This window comes from Camelus bactrianus, chromosome 6, assembly GCF_048773025.1.
Source record: "Camelus bactrianus isolate YW-2024 breed Bactrian camel chromosome 6, ASM4877302v1, whole genome shotgun sequence".
Classification (NCBI taxonomy): domain Eukaryota; kingdom Metazoa; phylum Chordata; class Mammalia; order Artiodactyla; family Camelidae; genus Camelus; species Camelus bactrianus.
This window is the reverse complement of record NC_133544.1, coordinates 70,638,297-70,653,899: the sequence shown is the minus strand read 5'-3', so window position 1 is coordinate 70,653,899 and position 15,603 is coordinate 70,638,297. Positions and strand designations below refer to the sequence as shown.

The 15,603-nt window shown below is 45.9% G+C and overlaps 1 protein-coding gene across 7 annotated transcripts in view; it reads left to right on the top strand.

Moving 5' to 3' along the window:
• Nucleotides 1-15,603, top strand: part of RASGRP1 (RAS guanyl releasing protein 1) — a 439,223-nt gene that overhangs the window by 353,885 nt on the left and 69,735 nt on the right. For 3 of the 7 annotated variants that reach the window (XM_074365886.1, XM_074365885.1, XM_074365884.1), the window contains 2 exons: nucleotides 4,146-4,339; nucleotides 12,602-12,786. In XM_074365886.1, coding sequence (XP_074221987.1) covers nucleotides 12,711-12,786 — 76 coding nt within the window. In that variant the 5' untranslated portion in view covers nucleotides 4,146-4,339; nucleotides 12,602-12,710. Of the gene's footprint in view, nucleotides 1-4,145; nucleotides 4,340-7,733; nucleotides 7,977-10,649; nucleotides 10,906-12,601; nucleotides 12,787-15,603 lie in introns of those variants that run through there. The other 4 variants (XM_074365887.1, XM_074365883.1, XM_074365890.1 and 1 more) reach the window with 4 other exon arrangements.

Here is a 15,603-nt window from a genome sequence, read left to right as displayed (position 1 = left end):
TCCCTTTATTTTACACCAACATTTCTCAATAACCAGAAGCCGCTGCTCTCTCAGAGCCAGGAAAGAGCACTTTGTCTTTTACGAAGGAGCCAGGCTCACTCCCAGGGCCCACCAACATAGGAGGTGTGGCACCGAGAGCCCACAGGACGTAGAGGGGCCCAGGAAAATGTTTTAATTTAACTTCTCTTAAAGTCAAAAGAAAAAAATGAATGTAAGAAGAATGTATGTATAATAATGAATCCAGTCTGCATTATATCCATCTTTGTGCCTACACGATCATAAAATACACTTTTTTTTTTAATTGAAGTATAGTCAGTTTACAACGTTGTGTCGATTTCTGGTGTACAGCATAATGTTTCGGACATGCATATATTCCTTTTCATATTCTGTTTCATTATAGGCTACTATAAGATACTGAATATAGTTCCCCGTGCTACACAGTAGGACCCTGTTGTTTATCTATTTTATATAAAGTAGTATCTGCAAATCTTGAACTCTCAACATAAATGATATATGGTATTTTTCTTTCTCTTTCTGACTTACTTCACTTAGAATGACAATCTCCAGGGCAATCAATGTTGCAGAAAATGGCATTAATAAAATACATTTTAAAATAGATTTTTATGGAGATAGGGGCCCCGAAATATCACAGTGTGGCCCTGCCACTCCTGCTGAGTTTAGGGTGGTCCTAAATGAGGAAGGCCTGAGGCAAAGTCACCCACCTGCCACCCCACCTCCTACTCGACCCATTGACTTCCTCTGGCTGATACACGACAAAAGTCACAGCAACTTAGATTTTTAAGAGGATTTGTTTTAAGCAGCCAACTCTGATTACATAGAGCTTGTCTATTTCCATCACAAGTCTAACCCAGGTTTCTTCACACCCCCACCCAGTTACAAAGTAACGACGTCAAAGCAGTAACACTCCATCAGGATCACACCTGCCTAGGCCAAATTAAGATCCAGCATGAGGTAACCTTCCTCAGGAAGCAAAACCTCATTTCTGGGGGCACTTGAAAATCACACATAAAGGGGCACTGATTGGATTTATCACAACATAAGGCAATACTCTTTACCGATTGACTCAATTTAAAATCAATTAAGCTGAACCCTTGATTGACTGTCTTGGTTGACAGTTCTGGTTCCATCCACCCTCATGAAGCCATGATGCAGACTCCTATATTTTGTTCAGAGTTAAGTTTTCTCAGGCTGATGCAAGGAAGTGCAGAAACAAAACAAACTTCAAAAAAAGTTCTCTTTTACAGTAAATTTTGGCTATGATTTGGATGGATGCCAAGAAATTACTTTGACCAAAATGTTTGAGTCAGTTGCCAATTTAGACACAGGGGCAAATCAATCTTAATCAATACTCACAGCAAATTTCAGCTCTCAGCTTTGTTTTTTAATCCATACACTTCAAATTTTCATGATGATCTCTTGGGTGTGACTTTATTATTTGTGAAACAAACTCCGTACTCAGAGAATACACTTACCTACAGGATTAAAACACACCCTTCCTAGTCAGGCTAACAGAGCCTCGCTTCCCACCTCCAAAGCCAGAGGAACATGCAAGACAGACTGTTCCATTCCAATGTATACTTTCCTAAGCCTGTTATCTGCCCAGGGGAGTTTCTCTCTATTCCCACAACACAGAATCAGACTGAATAAAAAGACGCTTAACATCCCATGTTGGGTGGAAAACTGCGCTTTGGCACAGGCACGTGGGATGGGGTTTCAGAACTCCTCTGTCATGGGGAGGGGTGTAGCTCAGTGGTAGGGTGCATGCTTAGCATGCATGAGGTTCTGGGTCCAATGCCCAGTACCTCCATTTGAAAAAAGAAAGTTAAAAGCAATCTATGTATAAAATATTTGAAAAATTTAAAAACTAAACAACAAAAAAAGAACTCCTGTCAAATCTAGAAGTAAAATGCTTATAAGTTGTATGTGAAATGGCCTCCTTTACTATTTCTTAAATATGAGCAAAGTATGACCCTTTTGGAGGGAAGAATTTCTACTTAACCTTTAAGGATGTGTCTGCAGATGATCCCAGTGTGAGAAGCACCTGCCAATGTTAATTTACAATGATTTTCTCTATGGCTCATATGTAAGTATCTTTATTAATACTCAGGAGTTTTCATTTGAATACTATGCTTATCACAGTACTTTTTTAAACATGTATTAAACAGTTTTTATACTCAGAAAACCACATCCTTTGGCTGGGCCAGGCCTTTTGAATCTTTCTATTAACTGGTTTTTTCGAGCTTTTTACCCATGTGTCTTTGTAGGTGTTAAATTATTAAGTAGTATCAATGCTAGGATGGTGCCAGGTGCACAGTAGGAGTTTCACAAATAATGGTTGTGTTACTCAAACTAGCTTTAGCTTTTAAATTACGGCTGTTCTGTTTGGATTGCAGTGCTGGCCATTTGAAAGGAAGCCCAGCGTTGAAGGGTAGTTGGCTCAGTCCTCTTGTCAGCAGCACTCAGCTCCAGCACCCAAAGGCAAACTTGAGGAGTGGTGTTAATTGAATCCCATCTAAAGTGGAGTGAGGGATTTAAGGAGCTCATGGGGGACTCTTCAAAGCGTGAAGCCTCTCGGGATTCTGCAAGGCGATAAGATGAAGTCAGACTTGAGAACCTTATTTATAGATAGGCAGGGGGTGGGGAGAATCAGAGTAAGTTCCTGTGTTGCAGTTCAGTGAAGCACTCTGCTCGCCTCTTCCTAACCTCTGCATCTTCCTTTTCTCTGAAACACTGGCCTCTCCCCCAACCCTTCAGTTGGGCTCACTATTTATCTCATCCTTTGCATCTTAACCTATACCTCACTTCCTCTTAGAGGTTGGCTCCCCAGCAACCAAGACCAGGGCAGTTGTCCCTTGGATGTGATTACATTGCACTTACTAGGTTACTGAAACTTTCACCTCATAGGCCCACAGCCTGGCACTCAAAACATTAATGTGTCCAGTGGTTACTCTGTGCTAGGCATAGACCATGCCGGATGACCATTAGCAAAGTTGCATGAGGTAGGCTTTGTTTGCACCCATTTTTACAGACATGGAAACTGAGGCTTGGAAAAGTTAATTTGTTTCGGGTCACATTAGTAGGAAGCATGAGGGCTGAGATTCAAAACCAGTCTAACTTCAGGAGCTCACACTTTCAACTGCTGTGCCATCTGGCCCCCCAAATATTTGTGAAAAATATATTGTTTGATATATTTTGATAAACTTGAACAAAGCAGATTCACTGACACCTTACCTTTCCAAGCCCCATCCTCTGGTTTTTTAAAGCCATTTGGGCCAGAATCAGAAAACAAGGCGTTCTATGCTAGAATGATCCAAAATAGAATTTATTTATGGAATAGATGCTTGCACACAATACAAAAATAAAAGTTATGAAAGGGGAAACAATGAAAAGCAAGATTCCCCCTACTCAGAGCCACCTAGTTCCCCTTTTCCAGAGATAACTACTGAGATTTCTTATTATCATGAGGGGTAGCCTTAGAGCTGGATTTTGTAAACTATGATCCCAACTCACTAATGGAACAATTTTGTGGGTCCTGACCAGCATTTTTTTTAATGTCATTAAAAAAAAAAAAAAGATTTGAAAGAGTCATGTTTCAGTAGCTTGTGTTTCAGTTTTACACATAGCCTAAGTGTATATCTGAGTCACGAAGTGTAAAATGTGATGTTACACTTCTTACCACAGAGTTTGAAAGCCACCAACTTGACAGACCCAGAATCTGGCAATTATGAGGCCACTTCCATGGAGAATCTTCTGGCCCTTACTTCCCACGAGTCACTTTGGAACTGAGCAGCCAGAGTGACCCTATAAAGTCAGATCCCCTCCCTCCTCTGTTCAAAGTCTTCCAGGGACCCCCAACCCACTAAGAGTAAAAACCACGAGACAGCGTGTTTTTCTGTTTGTTCACATCCTAAGGCAATTCCAAAATCAAATGAAAAACATGGGCTCCACGATGTAAATAAATATGACTTGGGGTGGGGGCGGGGGGGCTCTGGGCAGGGACTTCACAGAGACGAGCAGCATCTTTTAGCTGAAAACAAGAATGGGTGTGCATATTTAGAGTCTATGTAAGGGATGATTGATCTTAAAATATCATTTATATGACATTTATCAAATTTCCTTTTAAGGGTCCTGGGGGTACCTCAAGGAGATAGAACACTCTCCAGAACAGCTGGTCCACAGATGGAGAGACTCCTAAAGAGGCCTGTGCTGCAGCCACAAGAAGATGCCAAAGACAGAGAAACACGCAGGAGCCCTACCACAGGCCCAGAGCAAAAGGAGCTGCTTCTCGCGTGGGCAGTTCCTCCAGCCTTGGTCCGAGGTAGGCGGCAGTAGCAGGGGTGCACGGTGTTCAGAGTGGGGCGGCCAGTCACAGTAATAAAATGCTGAGGCCAGCTCGCCCTGTCTCAGCAACGGGAGCAGCGCTCAGCAGGGGAGTAAAGATGGTGCCACACCCCCTCCCCCTTCTCCCTCTCCATGTCTCATCACTTTCCCATGGAGCTGGGGTTCCCTAAATGCAGCAGCTTTGTCCTCACTGGTTTATGCGGGGTCTCAACCGGGATACCTCATGGTGTCCCATGAGGGCAGGAGGAACCCGACTCTGCAGTGGCACCTCCTGGAAATCAGGGTATATAAATCATGGCATATTTGAACTTGGTTATTGTCTGTTCATTAGATGTGGAAGCTTGTGTGAACAAGACTCTTGTCTGTCTAGTTCTCTGTCGGTTTCAATGCCAAGGACGGCATCCGACACTAAGTGGGCACCCAGTGAATGTATCTCCAGGGGGTGAAAAGATGTTAGACCACGGAATGAGAGCTGTGGTGGCCAGCAGTTTCTCCAAGCACAACCAGTCATCAGGCAGATCCTGCAAGATAGGTCTGCAGCCCTCTGCACCTGGGAGGCAGCCCTCTTGTGTGCCCTCTAGGGTGACTTACCAGGTTTTGATGTGTGTTTGGTATAACTGCTGGCGTGTGTCTAGGTGAAAAGAGATGGCAGGAGGAAGGAAGTACACACACAAAAGCACTGAGGCTTGTGAGAGCACTGGGCACAGCAATTACCAGGAGTATCCAGGGTACAACCTAAGAAGTCAGATGCATCAGAGGGCAGGGCTGGAGGCCAGGCTGGAGAGGTAAGGTTAGTTGCGAAGGTGAGCAATGTTGAGAAGTCTGTAAGGTGTCTGTAGGCATCTGGGGCTTCCTTGGCAGTTCAGAAGAAGAGAAGTGACATGACCCGGTAATTCTGAAAGCAACATAAGAGAAGGATTTTGAGAAGAGGAGGTTTGATAATTAGGGAGGCCATTTATGAGGCTGTGACACTTGTTCAGGTTCAGAGATAACTGGGGCCAAGACTAACTTGTGGCCATGGAGATGGAGAGGAAGCCCTGGGGGATGATTATAGGAGGCGACCCGTTGAAAATGTGGTTGTGGATGCTAGATATCAAGGTTAGCTATTCAGACTTGACAGTCATTTGTGTCCTCTTGAAGTCATGGAAGAAATTAAAAACACCTAATTTGAGTAGTGGATCATTTAGAAAATCTGACGAAAGCAGGTGTTTTTAGTTGAAGAGGCTTCACAGATACCCATCGAAAAGCCAAGTCAAAGGTCTGGAAAGATCAGTTAAGAGCCCCTGGTTGAAAGAAAAAAGAATAACAGAGAAAGAGTCCCAAGGAATGACCTTACCCAAAGGGTGAGCAGAAGCCAGTGGTCTCTAACCTTTCTCAGCTGCTACAGAGACACTGATTGCTGCCCATCAAAAGGTTTGGAGAAGCAGAAGAAAGGCAAAGAAAACAAGAGAAAAGCAGGAGAACTTTATTCCCAAGGTCAGTGGTGCCTGAGACAACACCCGGAGACTAATCACATGGTGGAAGATGGAGAAAAAGATGGAGCTCGCTTCTGATTTTTTTAGGTGTTTGGAAAAGACAAATTGCGCAAGTAGGAGCAGCCAGAGAGCCTCTTTTAACAAGTTCAGGTGGACCCAGAAGACGAATCAGATGCAAGCGGAGTGCAGCGCTCTCAGGAAGCCAGAGAGGAAGAAGCTTCTTAGGCAGAAGTGGCCCTTTTTCTTTAGAAAACTCAGCAGGACTCATTTCTTAAATGAACTAATAACTAAAAATTTCTATACTTCTGACATAATGGACTGCAGGTGTATGTGTGTATGACATTGCCTGCAAGTGTGTTTAGTATTTGGTGTGTACACCCTGTAGTCCATGTAAACATGCATTTACATACATTTAGGCATTTATTAAAAGGTACATATTTATCTGCTTAATGCACGTACATATGCATAATGTCGTGTAAATCCAGAAGAGTATCATAATTTAATATTTATTAAATGTCCATATGCTCCTTCTGTGTGTATGGCTGAGACTGAGGACTTGGTTCCATTACCCAGTGTTCATGAGGATTCTCTGGAGAAATTTCTTTCTGGTCTCAGTATCAAGGAGAGTTGATCTTCTTTTGAGCAATGTTTTTTTTCTTTTTGGTCTTGGCACGTGACAGGAATTGCATTTTAGACAAGGCTGGCCTTTTGAAGACGACTGCTAAAAATCCAGCAGACAAATTTTGGTCCCGCTTGTACTAAGTGTATTGGACTTGGATGCATTACACACACAAAAAGTTTTTATTTCTGGTTCCATTTTATGTGCCTAATTTTTCACTTTTCATCTTAAACACGACTTTTTGTGAGTTACGCACCTTTATAAACTATCATGAATTCTTTTTATTTTTTTTAGGGATAAGGTGGCATAGTATATACATGAAATCACAGAGACAGGCTTTAAGGTTCAGAACATTATGCCTGGGAAGGGACTTATTAATGTGGCTGGAGTTTAGCATGTGACAGTGATAATGGCTGTGTTACTAGGACAGTCCCGCAGTGATTACAGGGAGTCAGCCGGATCTCAGCCCAGGTCGTGATTCTCTCTGCTGTTTACTAGTTGTGTGATGGGAAGCGTATTATTCTCTAAACCTTAATTTTTTTCATTTTTAAAACAGTGACCTCTTGGTATTTGGGGGAGGTGGCTTATATGATGTACGTTAGCACAACGCGCTCAATCAGCATTAGCTACTGTTGTCACTATCCTTTGCGCAAACAGGGGTAGGCCGCCATTCCTGACCAGATCTGTCGGGAAGTTCTCCCCAGCCCGGTCCCTCTTTCCCCACATCTCCCACTCCCACAGAGGCCAGGCAGCTGTGTCTCCCCTGAGATGGATCCCACCTGGAGCGCACCTCCACACTCCCTGCCTCCCGCAGGGTGCAGAGCACGTATCTCCAGCCCGACTTGCGAATTGCTGCCAAGAAGACACCCAAAGGCACACCCACAACTGTGTATTGTTACTTTCCCCACCCCCGGCTCTGCGTTCTGATATATACAAGAGAGGCCTGTGAGGGAATAAGGGGTCTTCGAGAACCAGGACTGAAATGGGGGACGGGGCCGAGGGAGGGTGCTTTACCCCCAGAAACACTTGCGAAGCCGGTTTCTTCGGGCTCTCACGCTCTCTGGGCTTGGGTTGGGTAGGATCCCGGGCTCCCCTTCGGACTTAAGCCTTGGGCAGAGAGCGGTAGCCTGCAGGGGTAAAAGGCGAGATCGGAGGGAGGCGCGAGCCGCCGGGCACTACCGAGTAAAGGGGGCAGGTTTCGGGGAAGCGCTGAGGAGGGCCACACATTTCCTCCAGTGATAGCATCAACACTTGTCAGGTGGTTGGTGCGGGCGAGGGTGCGCGCGCGCGAGGAGGGCGAGGGGGCGCGCTCACACAAAGTTTGTGCCTGCGGGTGCGCCGCGGTCGGGCTCGCCCGGCTCGGAGAGCGGCAGGTGGGCGGCCCGGGGCGGAGGGGCGGCGGTGGCGGTAGTGGCGATGCGCCGCACCCTACCGAGCCCGTCCCGCCGTACTAGGTGAGGCGGCTCCAGGAGCGCGGCCGTGGCCATGGGCACCCTGGGCAAGGCGAGAGAGGCTCCGCGGTGAGTAGAGGCGCCCATTTTTCTCTCTTGGGGCGAGGGCTGCTGCGCTCGGAGCCCCGAGACCTCGCTGGGATGGGAAGTGCGGCGGCCGGTACACCGTCTTCTGCTCGGGGAAGTTGCGGGCCGGGGGTGCGGGCGGCGTGGGTCTCGGCCAAAGTCCGGGGAGACGGACGCCCGGAGCGCCCAGCGCGTTGCGCCCGGCAGGCGGAGGAGGGAGAGGGGTTGCCCGGCCGCGCGGCCGGTGTCTGCCCAGTGAACCTCGGAATCGCGCTGAGCGACCCGCTCCCCTGGCCCCGGGCCCCCGGGCCTCCCACTCACGGACTTCCCGCGCCCCACGCACCTGCCGCGGCGCCGGCTCCCGCAGCGCCACCTGTTGGTCTGTCGGCCCTAGGGATACCGGGCCGGGTTCGGAAGGCCAGCGGCGTTTGCCGTGAGTGCGTAGGAGCCAGCGAGTCACATAACCTTCTGGGTGGAAACCTGCACTCCTCCCCACCCACTGTGGTTCTAGGGACATATTTTAGAAGTCTTGGGGTGACAGAAGATGAAGGAAAGTGACCGTGAGTGAAAAGGCTATTGGCAGAAAGAGGCCTGGAGGGGCTAGGCAACTTTAGTTTGTCCCCCAAAGGGCGGGAGCCAGATAACTGCTGAGACAATGGCCTGGGGTCAGCATGGGCAGGCTCTTGTGCTCTACCCACCTCCATCCACGCAGACTCTGTTGGGCCTGGCTGTGCCCAGCCTGCACACAAACAAGCCTAGCCGAGTGGGCCTTCTGGAGCTAAAAGTTCTGGGCCTTTTATGCACTCCACCGCCACCTGCCTCTGTGCCCTGAGGGGCCAGTAGTGTGCCTTGCACCAGATTGAGAGGAGGGGCTTCACTAAATTAAATTAAGTCATTATGGGAGTGGGGAGAGGACAGGACTGGAAGAAATCCTCACTGGAAGCCAATAAAAGCCATCTTCCATTGCAAAGCAAGATGTGGAACTTTCTGTTCCTTCTGTTTGTCCATTTCATCCCTTACTCTTCTAGGCTGGATTTTATTTAAAAAAAAAAAGTTCACCTTGAAATCATGACCTCCACTGAGGTATCTGTGCCTGGAGCAGATTTCACCTGAACCAGTGCAGAGGTTTGACGTCTCTCTCAGTAAACTGGGTGGGGCCCTAGCCAGTTTTAGCCTCAGAAAATACCTTCAAGTTAATTTGTTTCTCTCGGACCTTTTTTTGTCTTGTTTTGTTTTTAAATACACAAGGGAACAGGTGAGGAAACATTTGCCTGCTATCCTTTAAAAATGCACACGCCTTTGCAGACTTAGAGGCTATTTGTTCTATGGATTTATAAAACACCCTTAGACCTGCCTATAATAAAACACTTTATAAATCCTTATCTACAGCCATTTCATCAGAAAAGACGATTCGAAGGTTTGTCACAAAACAGTCAGACTCCACAGGAAAATTGCTGAGTTTCCTAATTTATGATGCACATAACACTCATCTTCCTGACCATTCAAGACGCAATTTGGTTTTTAGTAGTTTCTCTTCTCCCTGGTTTCTCCTGCCTAAGCCCTCTGCGTCTCTCTGGCCTCCATACACCCCTGATTGCATCTCTCCCCCTCGCTTTCCTTCTTCCTTCCCCAAAAACTCCTTTCAAGTTCGTTCTTTCTGCCTGATTTTTACCAGTCCCTCCTAGTTCTGATAAAAGCATCTACCTCTGAGAATCACCTCCTGAACCAGTGTTTTCCCCTACTGGTGATACTGGGAAACATTACTAGGATGAGAGCCGGGGCAGTTTTTTGGAGTCTTAAATGGTTGATGTTATCCTCTGAGAGAGAAAATGGAATTATCCCTGGATTGACCAGTTGGGAAACAGACGTAGACACACACCTGCCTGCCCCAATAGGGAAGAGCTGTGTGTAGACAGCCTCCAGGAGCTGGAGAGAATTAATGCAGAAGGTCTAAGAGAAAAAGAGACTTCTAATGGGAGGGACTTTTTCATCTTTCCCAACTCTGCCTTCGGTGGCAATCTTCATGGTAAAGAGGCAGCAGATAAGGCTGAAAGCCAAATAACCCCAACACTGGACAGCCAGCGCCAGGTTTAGAGAGTTGTCAGTGCTTCTGTGGAGGGAAGAGAGCCTGGCTGGGGAGCATGGCATGAACACAGGCTTCTACCTGGCTCTGTACTGGTGTCCAGGCATGTCGCCCTGCTGAGCCCGGACCTCCATATGCATGGATGAAGACCTTGGAGAATGACCGTAGAGACCGTTCTGACTCTGGGGTCTGAGGACTTTTCAGGGACCTGCAGAAGGAGTAGGGTGCAAGATTCAGCCTTTATGTTATCAGTTGTGCTTTGAGGGGATTTTACTTTAGTCTTAAGTTGAATTGACGTTTTCTGCTTCTCTTGCTAATTCTGATGTAGTGAAAGGTGCACAGTTCCAAGCATAGTAAATATTTATTAAGCAAATAAAATCAGAAAGGTACCAAGTACACATCCCAGATCTCATACATGTGAGTTATACAACCTTGTCTCTGTCGTTTAGTCTCCTGTAGACTCAGTTTCAGCATTACAAAATGGAGATAACTTCTTTCTGAGCTGTAAAGACCATGTTGATTTCCAGCACAGTGCCTGCTGTATCACAGGTACTCAATTCAGGATGGCCATGATTATTTTCTTTCATTTTCAGGTACTGATCTGATACTGGGCCTATCAGAGGGTCTGCATAAAAATCCATCATGGCCATAAACTTGATCAAGTCCTGTAACACCAAGTTGATCTACCAGAAGTCACTGCCTTGGGTTAGCAGATTCCCAAAAGCCAATTTCTGATTGGATTCTCCTGGGCCCATCCTAGGTCAGAACAGAGCCCAGCAGCTAATGCCAGACGAGCGTCCTGGAGGGACTTTGAGAGAGAACTTGAAGGACAGTGTGTTCCCTCCACAGGTCTGTCTGTCTATTAAGTGGTCCCACTGTCTTTTAACAGGATGGTCTCCCAAAATCCACGTGGGTCCTAGCATTTTTTTAATTGAAGTATAGTTGATTTATAATGTTGTGTTAGTTTCTGCTGTACAGCATAGTGATTCAGTTACAGATTTTTCATATTCTTTTTCATTGTAGGTTACTACAAGATATTGCATATAGTTCCCTGTGCTATACAGTAGGATCTTAATGTTTATCTATTTTATATATAGTAGTTTGTTTTGATCTGAGTACTTCTCAGCCCCTTCTGGATGAGATTGCATCTTGCTGAGAAGCTTTCCCAGCACTCCCCCTGGAACTGGTTCTCCCTTCTCTGAGAACATCACACTTCTTACCCTTAACCTCACAGGATTTGTAGAGTTATCTTTGCATGGTCTGATTCTGATTCTCCAACTAGATTTTTGTCTTAAGGAACTCCTGGTTTACTTTCCTACTACAGCAACAACTAACGTGTAATGAGTAGGTTTTACAGTTTGCAAAATAACTTCACAGACTATCACTGGTCCTCTGTGGCCTATCACAGTGTCTTACTCATAGGATAAGTACTTACTGATTGATTGATACCATCATGTGTTTATCAGATATATAGTGAGCAGTTCAAGTTTTGAATCTAAGGTATATTTCTTTCTTTTGTCTCCTCTTGGTAGTAAACAACCAAAGCCACCATCAGGAGAAGAGAATTAACTGTATGCTCAAAGAAGTTACCAGCAACACCACCTATCACTATTAAACCTTCCAAGATTTTAGATATGTCTCCATGTACATGTATGTTTATTTTTTGTTGGAAAGGAAAACAAAATGCTTAATTAACCTACTGAAATCATTTTGCAAACAACCTGACTTGTACTTAGGAGGTCATGACCAAAGATGAAGCTGAGTGAAAGTGGATGAGGGTGACCTATTGGACTTTCAGGCCATGTCCAGGTTCAGACTTGCCCTTTTGCATTCAGTTCTGGAATCAAGCTTTCCTAGGCTCTGCTTTCTTTTTCAATCAGTAAGGACCCAAGTAAGGACTTGATAGAATGGTGTTTAACAATCAAAATGACTCAGAATGATTACCTATATTACCAGTAATGAAAAACAGAATCTTAGAGCCAACCAAGATTTGTGAAAAAGACTGGAGCAGCTTAAAACCTAACCACCACCCCCATAACCCTCACCCCCTGCACACAGGTCCTCAGTCTTTGACTTCTTCCCCCAAAATCCTTAAAGATGTTTCTGAGGCCACCTGACTTTCTACAGCAACTTTGGTGTTGCTGAAGACGAGATCGACTTAACCAGTTCTTAAGACTCAAGTTGGTGGTCTCAGGGCTAAAATAAAAAAGTATCTCTAGGAGCTAAAAACTGCCAAGAGTCTTGTGTCTGCCTCTCCCCTCTGGGCACTGGAGAAAGCAGGCCACAGCAATCCTAACCCCGGGATGAAGAGCCCAGTTCGCAACACTGAAATCTCACCTTACTGTTTGCTTGGGAGATGTCTCTTTAACAGCCAACCAGTCCGTTTGGTGCATTTGCCAAGTGGGAGGGGTATGTCTTTTATCAGCCCAACTCCTGGGATTAATTGTCTTATCTCTACTCCTTTACTCTGCCTGCAGAGTGTGGAGCTGCCAGTGTGTTCTTCCGGCTGCTCTGCTCTCACTCCCTGCCTCCTCTCTTTCCCCAGGAAACCTTCTCATGGCTGCAGAGCTGCACCTAAAGCAAGACTAGAGGCGAAGCCAGCCGGCAGCCCCCTCCCGTCCCCTCCCAGCCCTGCCCAGATCACCCAGTTCCGAATGATGGTGTCTCTGGGACATTTAGCCAAAGGAGCCAGCCTGGACGACCTCATCGACAGCTGTGTTCAATCTTTCGGTGAGTTGGTGAACTGCCCACATGCATAAAAATCGCTCTCTTTGTTCTTCCTTAAAAAGTGCTTTATGGAATAGCAACCTAAATTGCATTTTGGCTTTAAAAATAGCTTTTTGAGCCTTTGAAATGTTGGAGACAGTGTGCGGTGCCTGTGGCACATGACTATGTGGGCGTAATAGGTCGTGATGAGAGGTGCGATTTAAAGTGCGAGAAGTGACTGAGGAGAGTTTGCATTTCCATTTTTCTTAAGATGGAGGTTTTTCTCGTGATGAAAAATATCCTAAAATGCAGTAGAGCATCTGGTGCTTTTCTGTCCTTGTGTTCTTGGGGCACACAAAGACTGGGTTATGTGAGCAGACACCTTATCAAGCAGAAATTTGAAAGCCTTTGGATCATTTGGACCATAAAGTCTTAATTCCCCTCACAATGTGGAGGGTAGTTGTGGAATAGGAAGGGACCGGGTAAAGCCAGAAAGTCTGTGCCTGGAAGATACTAGTACATAAGCGTTGTGACTGAGGAACGAGGGTCTAGGAAATGAGCAGGCAGACACGTCGGCAGGGAGTTATCTAGACGCCGCACTCTGTCATCACTCGTGCTCACCATGGAGGATGCACAGCTTAATGTAGCTATGAGCAATTATCGGCAAAGATGCCCTATTTTTTTTTTAATGTTGTAAGCACGTTCTTTTGATTGTTATTTGTGAAATAGTGTTTGAAAAGTACTAAATAGTTGTTCCCCTCCCCCTAAAAAAAAGAATGATGGAAGATTCACAGAGTTCCAGGATCCCCGGTCCCCCTTTGTGCCCTCTTTGGAACCCCTCCATCTCCCACTGTGAAGCAGATGAGCATGCGGGGCTCAGCTCAAGTGCCAGCCCAGGCGCCTCCTGGGGATCTGGAGATGGTTGGGGAGGCTTGATCAGACCCCAGGTGGTGCAACACGCAGACCTGTTTGAACTCAGAACCATGGATTCTTAATTGGCTGGACCTGTTTAGTGCTCGGTCAGACCTTATTTATAGGATTGCAAAAGAATCGACATTTGGGGGATTCTCATTTAGTACAACTTAGCAAAACATCGAGCCATGGTTCTCAAATGTTAGTGCAGAATCACGTGGAGGCTTTTTGTGACCCAGGTTGCTGGACCCCACTGCCAAACAGGCTGCTCCGCTCCGGCAGGTCTGGGGCAGAGCCCAAGAATTTACATTCTCCCAAGTTCCCAGGTAATGCTGCTGCAGCTGATCCAAGAACCCTACTTGGAGAATCATTGCTTTATTGTTTGTTCCACATATTTTAACTTGGGAAAGAGGGAGCATTTTTACTATTACTAGTTTGGCATTAAATTTTAATTAACTTTCTGTTTATTTACACTTTAGCCTTCTGGTTAAGGATGAATTTGGGAGCAGAATGAATGGTTTCCTATTTCACAATAATCCCTTTGGAAAATCGACATGCAAGGAGATAAATGGGAAGACAGCAGGGGTGAGGGGGAGCCAGGCTGTGATGAGCCACTGTTCATCATGTATTTACTTTCACCTGGTTCCCCACTTGGTAAGCTGCAAAGTTCCTTCTGCAGTTGCGGTAGTCTTATTTACCGGTCTTTACCAGAGCATTGTAACTATTTCATGAATAAGCATTTTTATTCGTTTTCCTTTCACTGTTAAGAAGACTGGGACGCAACAATGTCTTTATTATGCTGTCTTTCTTCCTCCCAGGGCAGCCGCTCCTTCAGCTGCCAGCCTAGCTCAGGGCTGTTGTCTTAACCTTTAAATCATCCTGACATCAACCTGAAAAATACCTGATTGATTCTGAAGTCCTTCTGCAAAATATCCAAGCCTGATCCACTCCCCTCAATGAGTCCTACAGGGGCTAAAGAGACTTTGTTTTGTGGATTATGTTGAACCGAAAAGTACCTTAGAATCCCAAAGCTTTAAAAATCCCATTGAGTCTAGTAGTCTTTTATCCATGATCACGAAGCATCGATAGCCCCCAGTTAAGCACCTAATTGCATCTGACACTGGGCTGGGCATGAGAGCAGAAGGAGAATTACAGTGACCGAACCCCTGTTTCAGTATTCAAGCTTAGAATACCTGAGAAATGTACCGTTCGGGGTGGTGGTGGGGGAATGTACAGAAGACAGGGCAATGATAAGCTAAGGCGTACAGATAGAATAAATTCTTTACACCACGGAGACTTTGAGTAAATTCCCTTCAAAGCTGAGGACATAGATTAGGGAGAGCAGCCACTGTCTGTTCAAACCCCGCCTGGGCTGTGGGAATGCTGCCCAAAGGCAAGAAGGTAAGATGTCAAGGCTTTGCACCTGATGTACTGCAGAGTTTCCTGCCACAGAATTTACATGAAAGAGGCAAGTAAGAAAAGACACCCTATGTTTGGAGGGAATGGGAGCCAGCACTTTCGTCTGTGATTTTGACTCTGGTTATCAGTTGATTATCAGCTGCCACCTCTCGTGGGGTTGGGGTGTGGAGCTGGAGCCACAGGGGTGACTGGATCTGGGGACCCGTGGCAGGACTGGGACAAGCAACAGTCCATGGCAGAATCTCACTTGTGCTTCTGTAGTCTCCTCAGAGGTGAGCCGAGAATAGTAACAAGCAAGGCTGATGTTTCTCTGGAAACTTACCTCACAAGTTATTTTCTCAGGTTAGTGTAGAAGCGTTTTGCTTTAGAATAAAGCAGTCTGGCTTAGTTTTTCGTTAGTGAGTTTATGAGTCTTCTTATTTTAATATCCAAGCAAAGAGAGGGGAATAGCACTACAGAAGTGTGGGGAAAGCTTTTTTTTTTTTTTTTAGGTAATCTCTCCCTTTAGTG